This window comes from Furipterus horrens, unplaced genomic scaffold (assembly GCF_987537825.1).
Source record: "Furipterus horrens unplaced genomic scaffold, mFurHor1.1.pri manual_scaffold_4, whole genome shotgun sequence".
Lineage (NCBI taxonomy): Eukaryota > Metazoa > Chordata > Mammalia > Chiroptera > Furipteridae > Furipterus > Furipterus horrens.
Window position 1 is genome coordinate 113425863 of NW_028327174.1, and position 19389 is coordinate 113445251.

At 46.4% G+C, this 19389-nt stretch overlaps 1 protein-coding gene across 3 annotated transcripts in view; it reads left to right on the forward strand.

The window, feature by feature from the left end:
- Nucleotides 1–579: 579 nt before the first annotated feature.
- The window catches only part of FGD3 (FYVE, RhoGEF and PH domain containing 3), a 54875-nt gene continuing 36065 nt past the window's right edge, over nucleotides 580–19389 (forward strand). For all 3 annotated transcript variants that reach the window (XM_090273945.1, XM_090273947.1, XM_090273946.1), the window contains exons 1-3: nucleotides 580–662; nucleotides 12314–12462; nucleotides 12985–13513. In XM_090273945.1, the coding sequence (XP_090130071.1) occupies nucleotides 13058–13513 (456 nt within the window). In that variant the 5' untranslated portion in view covers nucleotides 580–662; nucleotides 12314–12462; nucleotides 12985–13057. The remainder of the gene's footprint in view (nucleotides 663–12313; nucleotides 12463–12984; nucleotides 13514–19389) is intronic.

The window sequence follows — 19389 nt, forward strand, 5'->3', positions numbered from 1 at the left end:
TACTTTTTCCTTGTAAGTCCCGGAGGCCTCCCATGAGAGCTAGGAGGGTGGGCCTGGATGGAGCAGGCTTCACAGGGCAAGTCTCCCCAGGGAAGAGGGCTGACTTCACTCCTGGGAACAACTTGAAACAATCTATTTTCAGTGGGGTCTCTCAATTTTCTAACCATCTGTGGACATTTTCACTGTTGTTGCCCAAGAAGACCCTGAGGTGGAAGCTTCTTATGGTGGTTGGGCCCTTTATCTCAGCTCAGGGGGCTGTCCCCTGTGTGATCTGGGGCTAGTCACACCACTCAGGTCTGCTAGATGCCCCTCTCTGAGGGTTCCAAGTGTTGTGTGCTTGCAGGTTTGCTAAGAAAAGCCCACTGAGGTGGAGGTTGCTTCCTCCAGCCCGAAATGACTCAGGGACACCAGAGCATCCTTGAAGCCACTGCAGGCTGCAGTGGGCTGCTGCTGCCTGGGCCTCAGACAGCACTCCAGCCAGTCTGGGGTGTGCTTTCACAAATGACGCAGCTGGAGTACAAACAAGCTAGGGCATGTGACAATGCGGAAATGAACACGCATGACATTTGATGACCCATATTGAGAAAGCTAGCAAAAGGAAGTTTGTTCTGCTGCTGCCCGAAGTGAGCCCCAGAGAGAAGTTTGAGTGTCTTCAGGGGCAGGTAAGTGAGTGGTGCTGGCTCCAAGGTCTCTGTGACCCTGAGAGCCTGGGCTGGTCCTGTAAGGGACACTTTTGGGTCGGGGGACAATCAGAGGAGGAGCTGTTGGGGACTTGTCTTCAAGGCAGGAAGCTGCCTTGGTGACACTGTGTGGTGTCTTGTTTTTGTCCCTTTGTCTTCTGGTGTCTCTGACATTGCTTGTTAAAAGTCAGGTTATCATGGAATGGCAAGTGTGCAAATCCTTTGTAAAGACCAAGTTCTCAGACAGTGCTGGGTGTCATCTGGGGTGTTTCAGTCTCTAGCAAAGATAAACCTGAGCCCAGGAGGGGCTGGGATCCTAGTGGCTGATTGGTTGAGGGAGATACCCACTTCAGCCTGGCCAGTACACCTGCCAACTGCTCAGCTTCACTCCAGTTGCCCAGGCCCAGGGTTATCTGGGTGTTTCTTGCCTGGGCCAAAGAGGAGTGGAGGGTCCCAAACACAGTCCCTAGGGGACTAGACCATTTCATGCAATGTGCTTCCAGAAGGTTGCTCTGCAATCTTCAGTTTTGATACTGACAGTCAGGGCTTGTCTGTAGTAGCACTACTAGGAAAGAGGGCTGAGCCCACCAGGGCCTTGTCAGGACCCACGATGCACCCAGACAATGTGGGGTTGTGGCCAGGCACACAGCCCTGGCTCCATGACTTGGACTGCTGCTCCGACTGTCTCGCTCTCCTGTCTGTGATGTGGGGCTCAGGTGGTGCCAGGCTCCTGCTGTGAGCACAGTGCTGCAAGGCTGGTGTGCTCAGAGCATGGTCTCCAATGGTACCCAGGGCCTACTAGCTCAGCCATTCTTGCAGGAGAGGGAACTGAGACACACAACACCCCACTGCTTTCACCAAGCCACCCAAACACCAACCTCAGAGCCTGACAGTTTGCTAGGGCTGGGTGGGGCCTGGTGCAGAGGGAGGAAGTGGTTTGTGCCCGGTTGAGTAATTGCATGAGGCCCAAGGCCCTGGTTCCACTCCTTGGGGCTGACGTTTGTCTCTGCTCAAAGACTAGCACAGTGGTTCTTGAAACTAGACAGGACAACTTCCGGCCAAGATGGAGGCTTAGACGGACACGCTAGGTCTCCCTCTACAACTAGAGAGGAATACAACTACTTCAAAACAAAGGATAACTAGAAATTCCAGAAAATAAAACTACACGGAAGCCCAACATATGAAGTTATAAACCAGCGGTGCCATTTGGGCAGGTAAGAGTTAAAGAGGGCAGTGCTGTTTGCGGTCGCACCTGAGACCGCGGCGGGGCGGCAAGAAATCCCGGCTGCGGTCTGGCCCCTGGCAGTGCGCGACCCCAGCGCTGGGGAAAGCAGCCACCGCATCGCCTTGAACAGTGAGGCCCAGGGGGGCGGGAGGACGGATCCCGGTCTCCTAGCGGAATAACTGTGTGAATCCATCTTGGACCCCCGCCCCCAAAGAAAGCACCACAGGGCTGCGAAATAGGTCGCAGACAGGCGCCAGTCGCTGAATTGTGACGCGTACGCAGGCACTGCCCCCTACAGCTGGCCCAAGAAAACAAAACGCATCTGTCAAAATGAGGCAGACAACTATAGAAATCCCGGTAGCACAGCTCACCAGGCAACAGATAGAGAACCTGACAGATGAACAGATAAGAAACCTGTCAGAGGCTCAGTTCTGGGCCATTGTTATCAGGTGGCTTACAGAATTCACAAAAGAGCAGGAAAAAGATAAGAAAGAAGCGAAAAACATTCATAACGAAAGGAACAAAACCACATACGAGACAGATGGTGAGGAAAAAAAATCCAGAGTTCATTTCAACAAACTGGAATATGGAGAAGGAACAAGCAGTCAACCAATGCAGCGAGAGGAAATGGGAAGCAACAATGAGAGGATCAGAAACCTCTGGGACAGCTATAAAAGGCCCAACATAAGAATCATTAGTTTGCCAGAGAGCGAGGAAGATGAACTAGAACTTGAAAAATTGAGTGAAAATATAATAAAGGAGAACTTCCCAGACTTGGGGAAGGGAATAGACTTGCAGGTCCAGGAAGCAAGGAGAGTTCCCAAGAGACTGGACCCAGGGAGAACCACTCCAAGACACATTATAATCAAAATGTCAAAAATTAAAGATAAAGAGAGAATCTTAAAAGCAGCAAGAGAGAAGAAAAGAATTATGTACAAAGAGGTCCCAATTAGACTATCAGCTGACTTCTCAAGAGAGACCCTACAGGCAAGAAGGGACTGGCAAGAAATATTCAAAGTAATGAAAATCCAAAACCTACAACCACGAATACTCTATCCAGCGAAATTGTCATTCAGAATAGAAGGACAGAGAAAGTGTTTCCAGGACAAAATAAAACTGAAAGAGTTCATTAGATCCAAACCACTGTTATATGAGATGTTAAAGGGACTGGTTTAAAAAACAGAAGCTAGGGAGATGAAACAAAGGCAAACTAAACAGGCAACGAGAGTGGAAAAGGAACTGTGGGTACGGGAAGCATATTGGGGGGAGGTCAACAGGGAGGGGGAGTGGGGAGAGGGAGGGAGATGATATAGGAATTGGGGATCATGGTAGGAGGGAATGGAATAGACGGAGAGAGGTTGGGAGGAACTGTATGCACAACTAATGGACATAATCTAAAAGGGGGGGACAACTGGAGGGAGGGGGGCCACCGGGTGGAGGGGAGCAGAGGGAAGGGAAATTGGCACAAATGTAATATTTTAATCAATAAAACACATTAAATCTGAAAAAAAAAATAAAAAATAAATATATATTTAAAAAAAAAAAAAAAGAAACTAGACAGGACTGTGTAGTCTGCACAGGTAGAGGCCTGGACTGACGTTGATCTTTTGAGGTCAGAGCTGAGATGAAGTGCTCACTTAGGTCCCAGAGGATGGGTGGGGCTTTGCTGCCCTAAGCCCCAGAATAGTGACCACAGTGACAGGAGCTCCTGCCTTGCTACATTCTCTCTATCTGCCCCAGCTGGGATCTGATGACCCCCATGAACAGTTGAAGAAACTGAGGCTCCAACATAAAGAGGGTGAGCTTGGGAGTCAAAGTGCAGCCTTGGGGCAGTACTGGCCATGGGACAGACATGAAACCCAGATATAAAATCATTGTCACTCACCTTCATGGCCCTGTCTGTCCACCAAAGTGAGAGTCATCCTGACTTCACTGCCTAGGTCCCACCTTCTTCTTCTCTGGGCTTGGCCCTCTTGAACACACTGCTGGCTCTTCAGATGGTCTGACTCAATCTTACTTGTCTTTTTGCCCCTCTCTCTGTTAGAACATTGTTTTCATTGTTTTCTCTGTATAGGATATGTTCCCTCTGCCTGGGATGCTATTCCCTATGTCTGCAACACTATTTCCTTTCTGTGGGATGCTACTTCTTCTGTCTGGGACACTGTTTCCTCTGCCTGAGACACTGTTCCCTCTATCTGGGACACTTCCTCTTTCAAGATGCTGTTTCCTCTGTCTAGGACACTGCTTTCTCTGTCTGGGACAATTTTTCCTCTGTCTGGGACACTGTTCCCCTATCTGGGACATTGTTTCCTCTGTCTGAAACATTGTTTCCTCTGTCTGGGATACTGTTCTCTCTGTCTGGGACACTATTCCCTCTGCCTGGGACACTCTTTCCTCTGCCTGGAACACTGTTTCCTCTGTCTGAGTCTCTACTCCAGTGGATGGTGACCAATCTTACAAGTCAGCTCTGGTGACTTAGAGGCCAACATGGAGCCCGTCATTGCCCAGGACACAGGATTCTTGCTGGTCAGGCATGTGGCTTGGAAGAATAAATCACCATCTGGGCTGCCCTTTTACTGTAATAACCTGACAGAGTGACAGTGCAGTTAAATGAGACAACCCACAGGAGCCAGGCCTAGTGGTGGAGTACAGGAAGTGGGGCTTGACTTTCTGTGGTAAGAATTTGAAGTTTTTATTTTCAAAATTTGGACTTAGCGAGAAAACATTTATGTATGTTTATGTAAAGTACGTATTAGAAGGGAAATAAAGGCTACTTGAAATGCTGATTCAATTCATCCATTCATTTATTCACCAAAATGCTTACCAGGTCCTGTTTGCCAGATAGGGACCATGTGAAGAAGGTGATGTTCTCACCTATTTCTTCCTTTGGTTATATCCTGGTGGGGAGTGGAGTAGGAAGCTGTAAATGCCTGGGGAGCAGGGCATGTACAGGCAGTGGGGCAGGCTGTGCCCTGAGAGGTTTCTAGAGAAGCCTGAGCTGGGAGGGTGCTAAGGAGGGGCAGGACTGCATCTGTGTAAGGACTTCAGTGTTGATTGAAGCCATCGGAAGGTTATTGTTTGTTTTGTTTCATTAATTTTTTAAAATAAAAAATTTACAACATAATCAAAAGTAGTGAGAATTATGTAGTGATCCCAGGGTGGCCATCAGGAAGTCAGCCTGAACTCAAGGGAAGAATAGAGTGAGGAGTCCCCCTTCCCACTTCCCCAAGTGTGGATCTGGGTGTATGGGATACTGCATAGGTCAACTGTTTCCCTCAAAAACATTAGTATAAAAAATTTTAAATATACAGCAAAACTCTAGGAATTTTGCAGTACCTACCCCTGAGTTTTGACTTGCTTCATCACACATTTAGGTAGCTACCTGGACAGGGAAAGATTTGTTTTTATATTTTAAAGGTTGTGATTTTATTTATCGTCATTAATTTAAAATATGAACAACTGTTTCCAGTGTCAGCAGAGTTTTTTTTAAATTCTCACCTGAGGATATGTTTATTGACTTTAGAGAGAGGGAAAAGGAGAGAGAGAAAGAGAGAGAGAGAGAGAGAGAGAGAGAGAGAGAGAGAGAGAGAGACATCGATGTGAGAGAAACATTGATTGGTTGACTCCCATACGCCCCCCAACTGGGGATCACACCCGCAACCCATGTATGCTCCCTGACTGGGAAACTAACCCACAGCCCCTTGGTGCACTGGATGACACTCAGACCAAGTGTGCCACCTGGCCAGGGTGTAATTTTATTTCTATAGTAGCCTTTTATATGTACGACAGTAGACAGTGACTATAGTGTTTATATTTATACTCCTCCCAATTAAAGTAAAATAAAAACAGAAACAAAATAGAAAATAGAAATTAAATAAGTATAGAAAATTTAAAACAAGAAAATAAAAATAGGAAGTAAATGATAAATATTAAGTAACTATATAAGTAAAAAATGTAAGTAAAAAGAGTGCAGTATTCAGTTTTTCATGCGCACCTAGCCCTGCGTGCTGTATGCTGAACCTTCTGGTTAGAATCTTGCGCTGGGCCTGTGCATCCCTGGCCTTACTATCCATGAGCTTCTGTTGATCTAGCTTTGGCTCTGCTGGAGCTGAGTGGGCACAGTGTCAGGGACCTGGGATCTTCATGCAACACTAATGGCCGTGTTTGTCTGTAGGATACAGCGCATGGGGGGAAGTGCTGTGCTGTGTGCTGCCTTGGTCTTTAGGGACCTACTCAGGACTGTTGCGCTCATTTTACGGACAAGGAAACTGAGACTTGGAGAAGTTGAGCTTGTCTGGCTGCCCAGCCAGTAAGTGGTAGAAACTGATCAGACTGGACACACAGCTTTGGACCACTGCACCACTGCCCCGCTGCACCTCCCCCCGCACCCCCGCCAGATGCATGAAGGAGGGCCTGCGATGTGTCTTGCAGTGTGCAGTCTGTGGGGGGGTGTTGTGCCCTGAGAGACCCAAGGGGACAGACAGTCTGAGGCCAGAGCATGGAGACCCTCTTGGGTGGGAAGGCTCTCTATGCCTCCTCTCTTCCTTCAAGAATGCCATCTGCTGAGACATCCCCAGTCTCAGGGATGCAATCAACCAGGAAATTATCCTGTATTTTCCCAAAAATCATTTAATGAGCTTCTACTAATGATACCCAGTCTCTATGCTGGCCCTGAGCTGGCCCTGCACCTCACCCCACCAGGTGGGCAAACAGAGGCCACATCCATATGGAGTGTGGGCCACAGTCGGCCCACCCCTGGGTCTGTGTGCAGCCCCACTCGGGCCTGTTTCTTGAGGAGCAAGGCAGTCAGTGCAGGTAGAGGGCCTCAACAGTGGGCTGAGGAGTTTACAGGCAGCGCTCGATCCAGGCTAGGCCATGGGGCTCCCAGATGGGTGTGTGGAGGAAAAAGCCCAGGAGTTGAGGCCTAGGGTAATAGGGGTACAGTGTAGAAAGAAAGTTTTAAGTGCTTTTGAGTCACTGTCTTCTTGGCACTAATTCACAGAACTTCTGATGAGAGATGCATTCTTTAAAGCTTTTAAAGTTGTAAAATACAAATAACATAAAATATACCATCTAAACCACTTCTAAGTGTCCAGTTCAGCGGTATTAAATTCATTCACATTATTATGCAACCATCACCACCATCCATCTGCAGGACTCTTTATTGTGTGAAACTGAAATTCTGTCCCCATAAACACTAACTCCCCATACCGCCTCCCCCGGCCTTTGGCACCTAGCATCCTACTCTCTCTCTATGACTTGACTACTCTAGGGACCCCATATAAGTGGAATCATACAATATTTGTTCATTTGTGACTGGATTATTTTGCTCAGCATAATGTACTCAAGGATCATCTATATTGTAGTATGTGCCAGAAATCCCATCCTTAGTGTTTACCACATTTTGTTTATATCCATTCATTGCTGATGGGCACTTGGGTTGCTTCTACCTCTTGGTTACTGTGAGTAAGTGCTGCTGTGAATATGGGTATGCAAATATCTGCTTAAGTGGCTGTCTTCAATTCTTTTGGGAGAAATGCGTTCTTGAGGACACAGTGAATTCATATTGGAACTTGGTGTCGAAACAAAGACAGCTTCTCTAAGAAAACCTATAGCACCTGGGAACATCTTCCCTGCTCAGTGTGCTCTCTTGTCCCAAGGTCCCACTGGCCACCACGTGCCAAAGCACGTGCCATCTCATGCATCTTATCCATCTCCATGTTCTCAGCACACAGGATAAACACTTAGGCCATGCTGGCTGTAGCCAGAGCACTTTCCAGGCTGAGACCCCAAGGCAAGTCTCGTGCTTCCATATCAAGACCCTGGAGGGAAGTCCCCTGTTCTGGATAATGGGGTGGTTTGCTGATTGGCCATAGGTTGTTCTGCCTTGCATGGCCAGCAAAGTTGGGTCTTTCCTACTATTGCAGCCTTGTCTCTCAGTCTGTGACCTGTATGCAAGAGTGCCACACAGGGGTTCCTGGTGTCACTCCCTGGCACTTTCATTATTGTTTAATTACCTTCTGCATGTAACCAACTACCTGAAATTTGTGGAATAAAGAACAACCCCACTGAGCATGTTCATCTCTCAAAATTATAGAATTGGCAGGGTGCAGTTGGGCATCTCTCACTGGGATTGTTGCCAAACAGGACTGGGACAGTTCCAAAGGCTTCTCTCAGGTAGTTGCTGTGGGCTATCAGCAGGGGCCCCATGTACCAAGGCTGCTGGGCCACATTAGTGGCCAGACAGGGGAGTTCCCTGTCTGCACAGGACCTCCACAGTGCCAGGTGACAGGAACAAGTGAAATGTGGTGGTGGTTAGCAGGGGCTCCTGTACTGCTTCTAAGGAAATGACTGGCAGCAGGTGGAGCTGGGTGGTAGGCAGTCTCATGGCCTGTCTTTGGGACTACGCTAGCCCAATTCCAGCAGGCACCAAGTCATGTGGGGGCTTCAGGGCAGAGATCACAACATTCATGTTACCCCCCTTCACCTGCTGCTGTGTAGGAAGCCACTTAAATGGTCCATGATGCCCTGGATAGTGAGATGCATTTAATTTCTTCATACTTTTGCAGTCTTCGCACCTCCCCCAGTCCCAGTGTTGGGGCCTCAGATGCTGAATGATAGCAACCCTGGCTGAGTCCTGCAGCACACACAGCTCACCTGGGGTTGGTTCCCCTGGATCACCTGCGGTGGGGTCACCTGGTGTAGGCGGTTGTTGGCCTCACTCAACTCAGGCAGCCCAGGGCTTCAAAAGGGAGAGCTGAGTGACCAGGTAGAATTGATAACAGCTCTTCATCACCTATGTGGTGACATGTCCCTTGCCCTGGGAGTGTCAGAATGAGCCTGGAGCCCAGTCTTGGGGTTCAGAGCAGTATGTCTGCTGGACCCAGGTCCTGGGGGCTATTTTCCTCCAGACAAATATGTAGCCATGATCAGCCTCGTATTCTCCTTGTCTGAAACATGACCATCACCCATTTCAGTGACTGACTGAGTGTGCACACAAAAATGCTTAGCATGGCTCCTGGCACATGGTGTGTGTGCATGAGTATATGTGTGTATACATGTGTGTATGTGTGGGTATACGTGCACATGTATATCCCCTCTCCAAAGACCCCTGGCTCTCAAGAGCAGAGTGGAAGAGAGGTTGAAATTAGTGTGGCCAGCTCTGGTGCTTCTTTTGGCCTGGGAAAGGCAGCTGGGAGACCAGCTCTTAGCTGAGTGAGGCCATGGGCTGTATCTCTCAGCTTCCTGAGTCAGATTGGAGGTGATCTTGGCTGTTTCCCACCAGGCCCTCTCCCTGCCCCATGCTCTGCTCCTTGAGCCCTGAGCTCTTTTGTCTGACAAGGGTTGTTTGGCTACCCTTACACAAAAGTCCTTGGAAGATGAGATGATCATGGCTCAAGAGTCTCCACTAGAAGAATACACAACTCTCCTTTGGATGGGACCATCATGCCTTACCACCATCCTTTCCATGATTCATCGTCCCTTCTGTAATAAGAAAAATGACAATAGAAAATGTCAGCAACTCACCAATTTCACACAAGAGGTATCACCTTCTATGAGTTATAATTGACACACAATTAAGTGTGTGTTTAAAGTGTATTATGCAATGTTTTGACATATGTGTAAACTCTTGGAACCATCACCACAGTCTGCCTCCTCTTGAAAGCTCTGTTGTAACCACTATACCTCACCATATCCACCCCTCATTCCAGGCAACCCTCAATCTGCAGTCCGACACCACAGATTAGTGTACATTTTCTAAAATTTGATGTAAATGCAAAAGTTAGTAGATACTTTCTCTTTTATCTGTCTCCTTTCACTCAGCATCATTATTTTTAGATTGATCCAAGTTATGGGGAAACATCCTTTTTTTCATGAATGTTCTGAAAAAGGTTTATGTAGAACTAAAACCATTTCTTTGTTAAATGTTTGATAGAATTCACCAGTGAAACCATCAAATCCAGGAGTTTTCTCTGTGGAAAAATATTTAAATATAAATATTTCTTGTGCTTAGTGTTCATTGAGCTTCTTAGGTCTGTAAATTTATAGTTTACATCAAATAGGGGGAAATCTTTGGTTATTTCCTGAAATATTTTTCCTGATCATTCCTTTTTTGGGATTTCAATTACATATGGAGAATCTGATCACACATATATTATGCTGCTTGACGTTTCCCTACATCTCACTAATTCTGTCTGTTTCTCTCTCTCTCCCCCTCCCTCCATTCCTCTGTTTTGGAGAGCTCCTATTATCTCTCCAAATTCAGATTTTTCTTCTACAGTGTTTAATCTGCCAGCAAGAACCCTTCCGGTGGGTCTTGATCTCACACTCTGTGGGTTCACCTCTAGAAGTTAGATATGCATCTTGTATATCCTCCACATCTCTGCTGATCTTTTGAACATGATGGAACGCAGGCACCTCAGCTGCCTTAATGACTTTGTCTGCTAATTCCCACCTTGGGGCCTGCTGTGGGTCCGTTTTCCTTCACTGACTTTTCCTCTTCACTGTGGGTTATGTACTCCGGCCCTCTGTGTATCTCGTAATGTTTGGTTTGGGACTCAACACTATAAATCTCGCCTTGCTGGGTGCTGGCTGTTTGTGTTCCATGATTGTTTTTGAGTGTGGATTCAGGGGTGCAGTTAAGTTGCTTGTAAACTTCCTGTTAAAATCTGTCAATATTTGTTAGGTAGGACCTGAACAGAGCTCATTGTGGGACTAATTGTCCCCCACACTGATGCAAGACCCATCCAAGTTGTCTAAAGCACTGTATCTTGGGGTTTTCAGTTGGGCTGGTGGGGATGGATATATGCCCTACCCTGTGTGAACGGCAGCTGAAGTTCCCTCCACCTTCCCAGGAGATTGTTTCTCCAGCCTCGTGGTTTCCGTGCATCTGCACTGAGCCTTCTTTGCGGGCTGTCTTCATCTTTCCTCTCTCTGTGCCGCTCTCTCCTTTCCAGTGCTCCATCCTGTGACCTCCAGCAGCCTGCTCTTTCTAAACTTCCAGCTCTACCTCTGCACTCAGGTATCTGTCTGGGGTCCCCTTCTCCAGGCAGCTGGGGTGACAGAGGATACATTGCACCAGTTACCACCTCTCAGGAACATGGTGCTTCACTGCCTGGTGTAGGGTGTCTGTCAGACTGTTGTTTCAAATCTTTTATCCAGGTTTTTCTGGTTTCAGACAGGAGACTAAATGCCATTTCTGTTACTGTACCTTGACCAGAAGCAGGAGACTCTGGGGTGGGATTGTGGTAGGCTCAACCTGGTGCCAGTTGGCTCCATGTGCACACACTGTGGCTAAATGCCACGCCTGCATACCACCTGGCATATTTTTACTGCTGTGTCATGTCTGATTTCTGGAAACTTGAGTTTATCTCCTGTGCTATGAGAAGAATGCAGCAAGCATGTATTTTCTGATTACAAATCATAATATTTCTCCTAGATAAGTTTGTTAAGAATGTGGCTGTGGCCAATGATAAACATGTACGTTGCACTGGTTTTGGTGTCGTTTAAAGAGAGGTCTGCTCAAAAGTAGTGCGGCTGCAGGAGAAAGCAAAGGCAAAGGCGAGCAGTCTGTCACAGGGGGTAGAGTTGGTACTGGGCCGCTTTACTTCCCACTGAACTCTGCCCAGAGACATTTGTGCCTTGTGAGCAGCCAAAGGGCAAGCTCTGGGACACCTTCTTAGTTGTGTGTGTGGGACCTGCATCTCCACTGAGGGCTCTTTACTGTTTAGCGAGTGAGAAGTGGAGTGTGAGAAGAAGCTCCTGACAGCACAGCCCAGTGAAAGCATGTCATTGAGGTGTTCAGGGTGTGGACTGGAAGGTGCATGGTGGTGCCAGCTGGTTCTCCTCATACTGGGTGGGTTCTGCACACTCAAGGGCACCCTGCCTCCCAGGTGTGGACATCATGTGGCCAGGGACAGACTCAGTTCTGGCCCAAGAGTGTAAAGCTGGGCCCTAGAAGCTGCCCCACATCAGGGGGCATTGCCTCAGGTGCTCGGGGTCAGGGAAGCAGCATGCTCCAACTACCCACAGGCCTCTTTGATCTGCCTGGGTTCTGCCGTGCCAGGCAACAGCATAGAGCTGCCTGCCCTTCCATCCTTTACATTTAGAACCAGGCCTGTCACCCTGGTCACTCCAAGCACCAGTGGAGATGGTTTTCATTCTCCTTTCATGTTGTTTTAGAACCTCCGGAACTGCTCACTTCAAACCTGCTAGGCAAGAAAAAGATTTTCAACGAATTCCCCCAGCCCTGGACAGCCAATTTAGACCCTTGGAACTTGACCAGAAAGGAGCCAGGCATCCACCCACCTGCCTCAGCACCCTCCCCAGGAATCTGTGGGCATCTGGTAAGTGGCCTAGCCCTCAGGGATAAGTGACTGTTGCTCCTGGTCCCTGTCTTCCTCTGCAGCTCCACTGAAGGTTTAAGAGGAAGATTTCAAGGAATGTCTGTCTCACTCTGGTCCAGTCCCACCCTTGACCCTCCTCAGTGGAACTTGCATGCATTCTTTGTCCACCTAGAATGACACTTGAACTTGCCCCTCCTGAGAGGGCTTTCAGGTAAGGCATACCATTGGGGTATGGAGGTGCAGGTATTTCTTAGAAGGTGCCTGGTTGTCATCTCTCTAATAGAATAGTAGCAGTGGTGGTGAGGAGGAATCCTACCTCACCTCAGAGCCACATCATAGCATAAAAAGTGCTGTGACAAAGCATTGCACACCTGATCCCCTGTGCTCATGATGGTTATTGCTATTATTTTGTGCATACATTTTTAATTCATTTGAGTAGCAGATAACTTCATACTATAGGATTCCTTCCTTCCTCACTCTCTCTCTTCCTTCCTTCTTCCTTCTTCCTTTTTTTATGTAGAAGAAATTTATTTTAAAAATATAATGCTTTCCATTTGACATTGCCTTACAGCTTGTTTATATAGGACCAGCTGGAGCTGGCCAGCTGTTCAGTTCAATGAGGCCCAGCTCATCTCCTTCCTTTTGACTTTCTCCGGAAGGCATAACTGGATGCTGCATTTGGGGGCTGATCCACAACCAGCTGGCATTGACCATGCTCATTTCTCCCTGACAGGAAGCCTCCCCCCCCCACCCCACCCTGTACCTGGCCAACCCCTCCATAGAGCTCAGAGTGCTCAGCTTTGAGGATGGAGTCAGGTGGGGGTGGCTCAACAGCCCTAGCACCTGTTGCCACCCTGGGAAAGCCAGATGCTGGTCCTAGCTGTTCCTCCCTGGAGCTGCCCAACACAGACCTGGAAAAGCTCCAAGCACTTACCATTGGGCCCAGAGCTCATCATGAAGACCCTGCCCTTAGGAACCCTGATGGCCAGGCTGCTGTGGGGGACAGCCCCCCAGACAACACTAAGATCCCTAACCGGGACAGTGGAATTGACAGCCCATCCTGCATTATGTCTGGTGAGCCCTTTCCCTGCAAGGATGGCAGTGAGGCAGGCCCAGGCCCCACCATCCTGGGACTGCACCCAGAGACGGCGCCAGACAGCAAGAACCCCCAGATGGAGGCCAACAATGATGTGGACAAGGGCAGCAGTGAGGAGCCTGAGCCAGAGAACAGCCCCCTGAGGGCCCATGTGGACCCAGCCAAGGTAGGCTACATTCCTGTCCAGGGTGGCAGGGGTCATCCAAGGGGGTGTGAGTTTTGTAGTGGCATCACCTACGCTTGGTGCCAGTAGTTGGGTGCCTTCTTGGACATCTCATTCAGAGAGGCCCCTTCGATGGGTCAGTGGGCAGGTGCTGGGGAAGTACCACAGAGGCAACCTCCCTTGACACCTCAGATGAAAACTTCATGCTTGAGCCTGGTTTCCATGGCTGCACAGTGGCACAGGAACCCCATCCCAGGATAACCTGACAATCAGTCTTAGTGGGAACAGTGCTGCCACCAGCACCTTTTGCCCATGCTTGCTGGCCACCTTGCAGAACCCCCATGAGAAAGGCAGCATGAGTGTCACCTGTTTTGTGAAGGGGGAAACCACCAGAGTAGCCCACAGGGTGGGGCAGAGGTGGGCAGGAAGCTCCACATGTGTGGAGCCCTGGGCAGATGGCCTGGGGAGTAGCTGTGTCCACAGTGTGATGGCTTGGCCTTCGCAGAAAGCTCCTCTGTGTCCCTTTAGCATCTTGGTCTCTGTGCTCTATTCTGGTACTTGTGAGGACATAGAAATATATCAGATAGCCCCTGCCTTACGGAGACCACCTGTGCAAGGGGAGAATGGCATGAATAAGCTGCAAGTGAAGTGAGGTGGTATCTGATGGGTTAGGCAGGGCTATGGTGGCTATGGTGCTGGCTAGTGGGGCAGCATCCAGAGACAGGCCTCGGAGGGCAAAGGGCAGCTGCAGGCCTGCACCCTTGAGAGCCAACTCCCTGAGAGATGAACTGGGCTGTGTTTTAATCTGGGTTTATTATTATTTGAGTATGGTGAGGCCAACAGATCAGGAGATAATAACCACTGAAAATAGTTTGTTACTCACAGTTCCCAAGAGGAGGGGGCATGCCACACCAGAGAGGCCACACAGGGAAGCATAAGGGTTGGTCAAGAGGCAGAGTCAGGGTAATTGAAAGCACGAGCCTTTATTGCAGTTTCTGAGGGAAGGAACAGGTGAGGCAGCTGCCACATTCAGCACTGACCAGTTTGACTAATTCCAGTGGGCTCTGGGCACATGGCTGTCCCTGGATGTCTGATACTGGCCCTTGGTGATCAGATTGGGGGGATAGTGGGAATAGCAAATATGAAGAAGGTGGTTGGAGTGTAGGCTAGGGATGGATTGGTTTGCATATGAAAGATGTGCTTGTAGGCAGGTCCTTTAAATCCCTAGGAATCAGCTATCCCTGGGAGAAATAGTCCCTCCAGGGTAAGCAAGGCCCCAAGATGTCAAAAGATCATAAAATATAAATAAATAATGTGTTGACTACAACCTGTGACTCTCAAGGTGCATTCCAGGGAAGCTGACTGCCTCAATCTCCCAGGTCCTGAGGGCAAGTGCAGATCCCAAGGTTGAACCCATCCTGCCCATACAGGCTCTGGGTGCTCCCAGGGCCCCAGGAGTGCTGGAGAAGGCCCAAGCCTCTGTATCTGTGACATGAAAATATCATATTACATTGCCACTGGTAGGAATGGGTCTATGTCCTCCATCGTGAGATTCTGGTTAGAATGCCATTTATCAGACACTGGCCCAGTACTCAGGGTGAGGCTCTGAACCAGGAGCCCAGGGACCTCTTGACTCATGTTCCCCACCCAGGTAGAATAAAGGGGTGCTGACAGGGGGAGATGATGCAAGTGTACACACATGTCAAATTGGCCTTTATTATTTGTTCATTTTCTTCTTCTAATACTAATTTGTTAACTGTTCTTATCTCAAAAGGATGTTAAATCTTATCAAATACTTTTTGTGTGTCATTTGAAATGCTCATGTGTTTTTTTCCTCTCTTTCTGTTAATGTGGTATATAACTTTGATTTTCATCTATTGAACATCCTTGTATCCCAGAAGTAAATTCCACTTGGTCATGGTACATGAGGGGGGGGCACCTCCTCCAGAGAATGGAAATTTATTTATAAAAAATTGTGTATTTATTCATACATGTTAAAACTTAGTGACCTTCCAAGTACTCTTTATTTGATGCAATACACCTATCAAGACTTTTTTCTACTGCTCAAAACAGTTTTTGAAGTAATCAATTTTGATGTCTTTTAGTGCTTCTGCCATTTTTGTTTGTTTGTTTGTTTGTTTGTTTGTTTCACCTCTTCCACATTGGCAAAAGGTTTTCCTTTGAGGACTTTTTTCATCTGGAGAAACAAACAAAAAAATTTGCTTGTGGTGATATTGAGTGAATGGGGGGAGCATGGAGATCACGCCATTTTTGGTAAAAAACTGCTGAATTCTCAGCATGGTGTGGGCAGGTGTACTCACAAATCACCCATCATGAAATGGGCAAACATGTTGTCTTCAAAAAAAAATCACTGAAGCCAAACACAGCCTCTCACAACAACACCAGCTGGTACAATGATACAGAAGGGTTTTTAGAACACTCACCTAGGGGGAGGGGGAAACTGTTCTTCAAGGATCCCACTCTCCAGAAGGTAATTCTGGGTTTTTAATGCCCCTGTCACCTTGTATGACCCCTTTCATATGCTACTGAACTCAATTTGCTGATATTTTGTTGAGCATTTTTGCATCAATATTCATAACTATATTGGCCTACAGTTTTCTTTTCTTGTTCTATTCTTGTCTGGCTTTGGTGTCAGGGTAGTGCTGGACTCATAGAATAAGCTTGGTAGTGTTTTCTCCTCTTCAATTTTTTTAAAGTATCTGAGAAAAAATTCTTTAGTATTATTAATTCTCCTTGTAAGTCACCTGGGCTTTTTCTATCGGAAATTTTTTAATTGCTTATTCAATCTCCTTACTCACTGGTCTGTTCAGATTTTCTGTTTCTTTATGATTCAATCTTGGAAGCTTGAGTGTTTCTGGGAATTTATCCATTTCTTCTATAGTATCCAATGGCTCATAATATTCTCTTATACTATGTTCTATTTCTGTGGCATCAATTATCATGTTTTCTCTTTCATTTCTTCTTTTTAAATTTTATTTATTTATTTTTAAAAAATATTTTATTGATTTTTCTGTTACAGTTGTCCCAATTTCCCTTCCCTCTGCTCCCCTCCACCCGGTGGCCCCCCTCCCTCCAGTTGTCCCCCACTTTTAGTCCATGTCCATTGGTTGTGCATATAGTTCTTCTCAACCTCTTCCTGTCTATTTCATTCCCTCTTACTAAGCTTTTTAATTCCTGTACCATCTCCCTCCCTTTCCCCCCTTCCTCCTCCCTGCTGACCTCCCCTCATAATTTTCCCCATACCTACAATTCTTTTCACACTCTCGTTGCCTACTTAGTTTGTCTTTGTTTCAGTTCCCTAGCTTCTGTTGTTGGTTGTTGTGATACAGTTTTCATTTTAACGTTCATAGTTTTGATCCTCTTTCTCCTAAACAAGTCCCTTTAACATCTCATATAACAGTGGTTTGGATCTAATGAACTCCTTCAGTTTTATTTTGTCCTGGAAACACTTTCTCTGCCCTTCTATTCTGAATCACAGTTTTGCTGGATAGAGTATTTGTGTCTGTAGGTTTATGATTTTCATTACTTTGAATATTTCTTGCCAGTCCCCTCTTGCCTGCAGGGTCTCCCTTGAGAAATCAGCTGATAGTCTAATTGGGACCCCTTTGTACATGAGTCGTTTCTCCTCTCTTGCTTCTTTAAGATTCTCTCTTTATCCTTAATTTTTGACATTTTGATTATAATGGTTCTTGCAGTGGTTCTCCCTAGGTCCAGTTTTTCTGGAACTCTCTGTGCTTCCTGGACCTGTAAGTCTATTTCCTTCCCCATGTTTGGGAAGTTCTGCTTCATTATTTTTTCACATAATTTTTCAATTTCTAGTTCTTCTTCGCCCTCTGGCAATCCTAAAATCTGAATGTTCAGTCTCTTCTAGCTGTCCCAGAGGTTTCTGATCCTCTCCTCACTTTCCTTACTTTTTGTTTCCTCTTTCTGCACTGGTTGACTGTTTGTTCCTTCCCTATGTTCCAGTTTGTTGATTTGATCTCTGGATTTTATTTCCTCACCACTTGTCTTGTATGTGTTTTCGTTTGTTTCAGTATGAGTGGCTTTCATTCCCTTCCTGTCTTGTTCCAAATCTTTTGTTAATTCTGTAAGCCAACTTATAACTATAGCTCTGAACTGAGCCTCTGAAAGGTTTCCTATTTGTTCTGTCAGGTTCCTCATCTGCTGCCTGGTGAGCTGCGTCACTGGGATTTCAATCGTTGTCTGCTTCATTTTGACAGATTTCTGTTTTGCTTTGCTTCCTGGGCAGGCGGGATGGGGCAGAGCCCCATATACTCGTCACTACCCGGTGACTGGTGGCGGTCCGCGGCCTTTTTTGCTGCACTGTGGCGCTTTGTGTGGGGGCAGGGGTCCAAGATGGATTCCTGTCATTATTCTCGGCTGGGAGACCGGGATCCGTCCCCCCACCCTCTGGGCCTCTCCATCCGAGACAATGGGGGGGGACTGCCTTTCCCAGCATTGGGGTCACGAGCTGCCAGGACTCGACTGCAGCTGGGGTTGCTCCCCCTGCCGCTACCCCCGCTGCTACCACAAACAGTGCTGCCCGACCTTTCCATTCTGGTACCGATTTTGCACTCCCCCTCCCCTCCCCCCATCTGCTGGTTTATAACTTCATACGTTGGGCTTTCATGTAGTTTTATTTTCTGGAATTTCTGGTTATCTTTTGTTTTGAGGTAGTTGTATTCCTTTCTAGTTGTAGAGGGAGACCGAGCGTGTCTGTCTAAGCCTCCATCTGGCCAGAAGTCCTTTTTCATTTCTGATATCAGTTATTTAAGTTGTTTTTTTCTTAGTTTAACAGGGTTTGTCAATTTCATTGATTTATTTTTTAAAAAACAACTGTTAGTTTTTCGGATTTTTCCATTGTTTTTCTATTCTCTGTTTCATTTATCTCTGCTCTAATCTATTTTTTTTCCCCTTCCTTTTGGCTGCTTTGGGTTTAGTTTTTGTGGTTTTTTTTTGCTTCTTGAGGTATCAAGTTAGGTTGTTGATTTAAGATCTTTATTCCTTGTTCATATATGCATTTATAGCTATGAACATCCATCTCAGCACTGCGTTCAGTGCATTCTATAAATTTGGTATATTGGGTTTTCAATTTCATTTTTCTTAAAAGTATCTTCTAGTTTCCTTTGTGACTTCTTTGACTCTTAAATGTGCATTGTCTTATTTTCACATAGCTATGGACTTCCCAGTTTTCTTTGTTCAATGGGTTTAGTTTTATTCTATTTTGATTAGCAAGGGTATTTTATATGATTTCAGTCTTTTTGACTTCGTTAATACTTGTTTTGTGAACTAACATGTGGTCTTTCCTGATAAATACGTCACATGTACTTGAGAAGAACGTTTATTGTGCTGTGTTCTGTACATGTCTATTAGATCCCTTTGGTTTTAGTGATGTTCAAGCCCTCTGCTTTCTTACTGATATCCTCTCTGTATGTCTTATCCAGTCTTGAAAGTGGAGCACTGAAATATTCTACTATTATTTTGTTACTGTCTGTTTCTACCTTCAGTTCTGTCAAAGTTTGCTTCATATTTTTAGGAGCTCTAAGGTTTGGTGCATAAATATTTATAATTATTATATTTTCTTGGTGAGTTAGTCATGTTATTATCATATAATGTTCTTTGTATCTTGTAACAGTTGCTTATTTAAAGCATATTTTGTCTAAGTATGACCATTCCTCTTCTCTTTTAGTTGCCATTTGCATGAGATATTTTACCCATCTTTTCACTTTTAGCTTATGTATGTCCTTAAATCTAAAGTGAGGTAGGGTTTTATTTGTGTGTGTGGGTGTGTGTGTGTGGATAGCATATAGTTTGATGCTATTTTTTTCAATTCATTCAACCAATTTATGTCTTTCGAT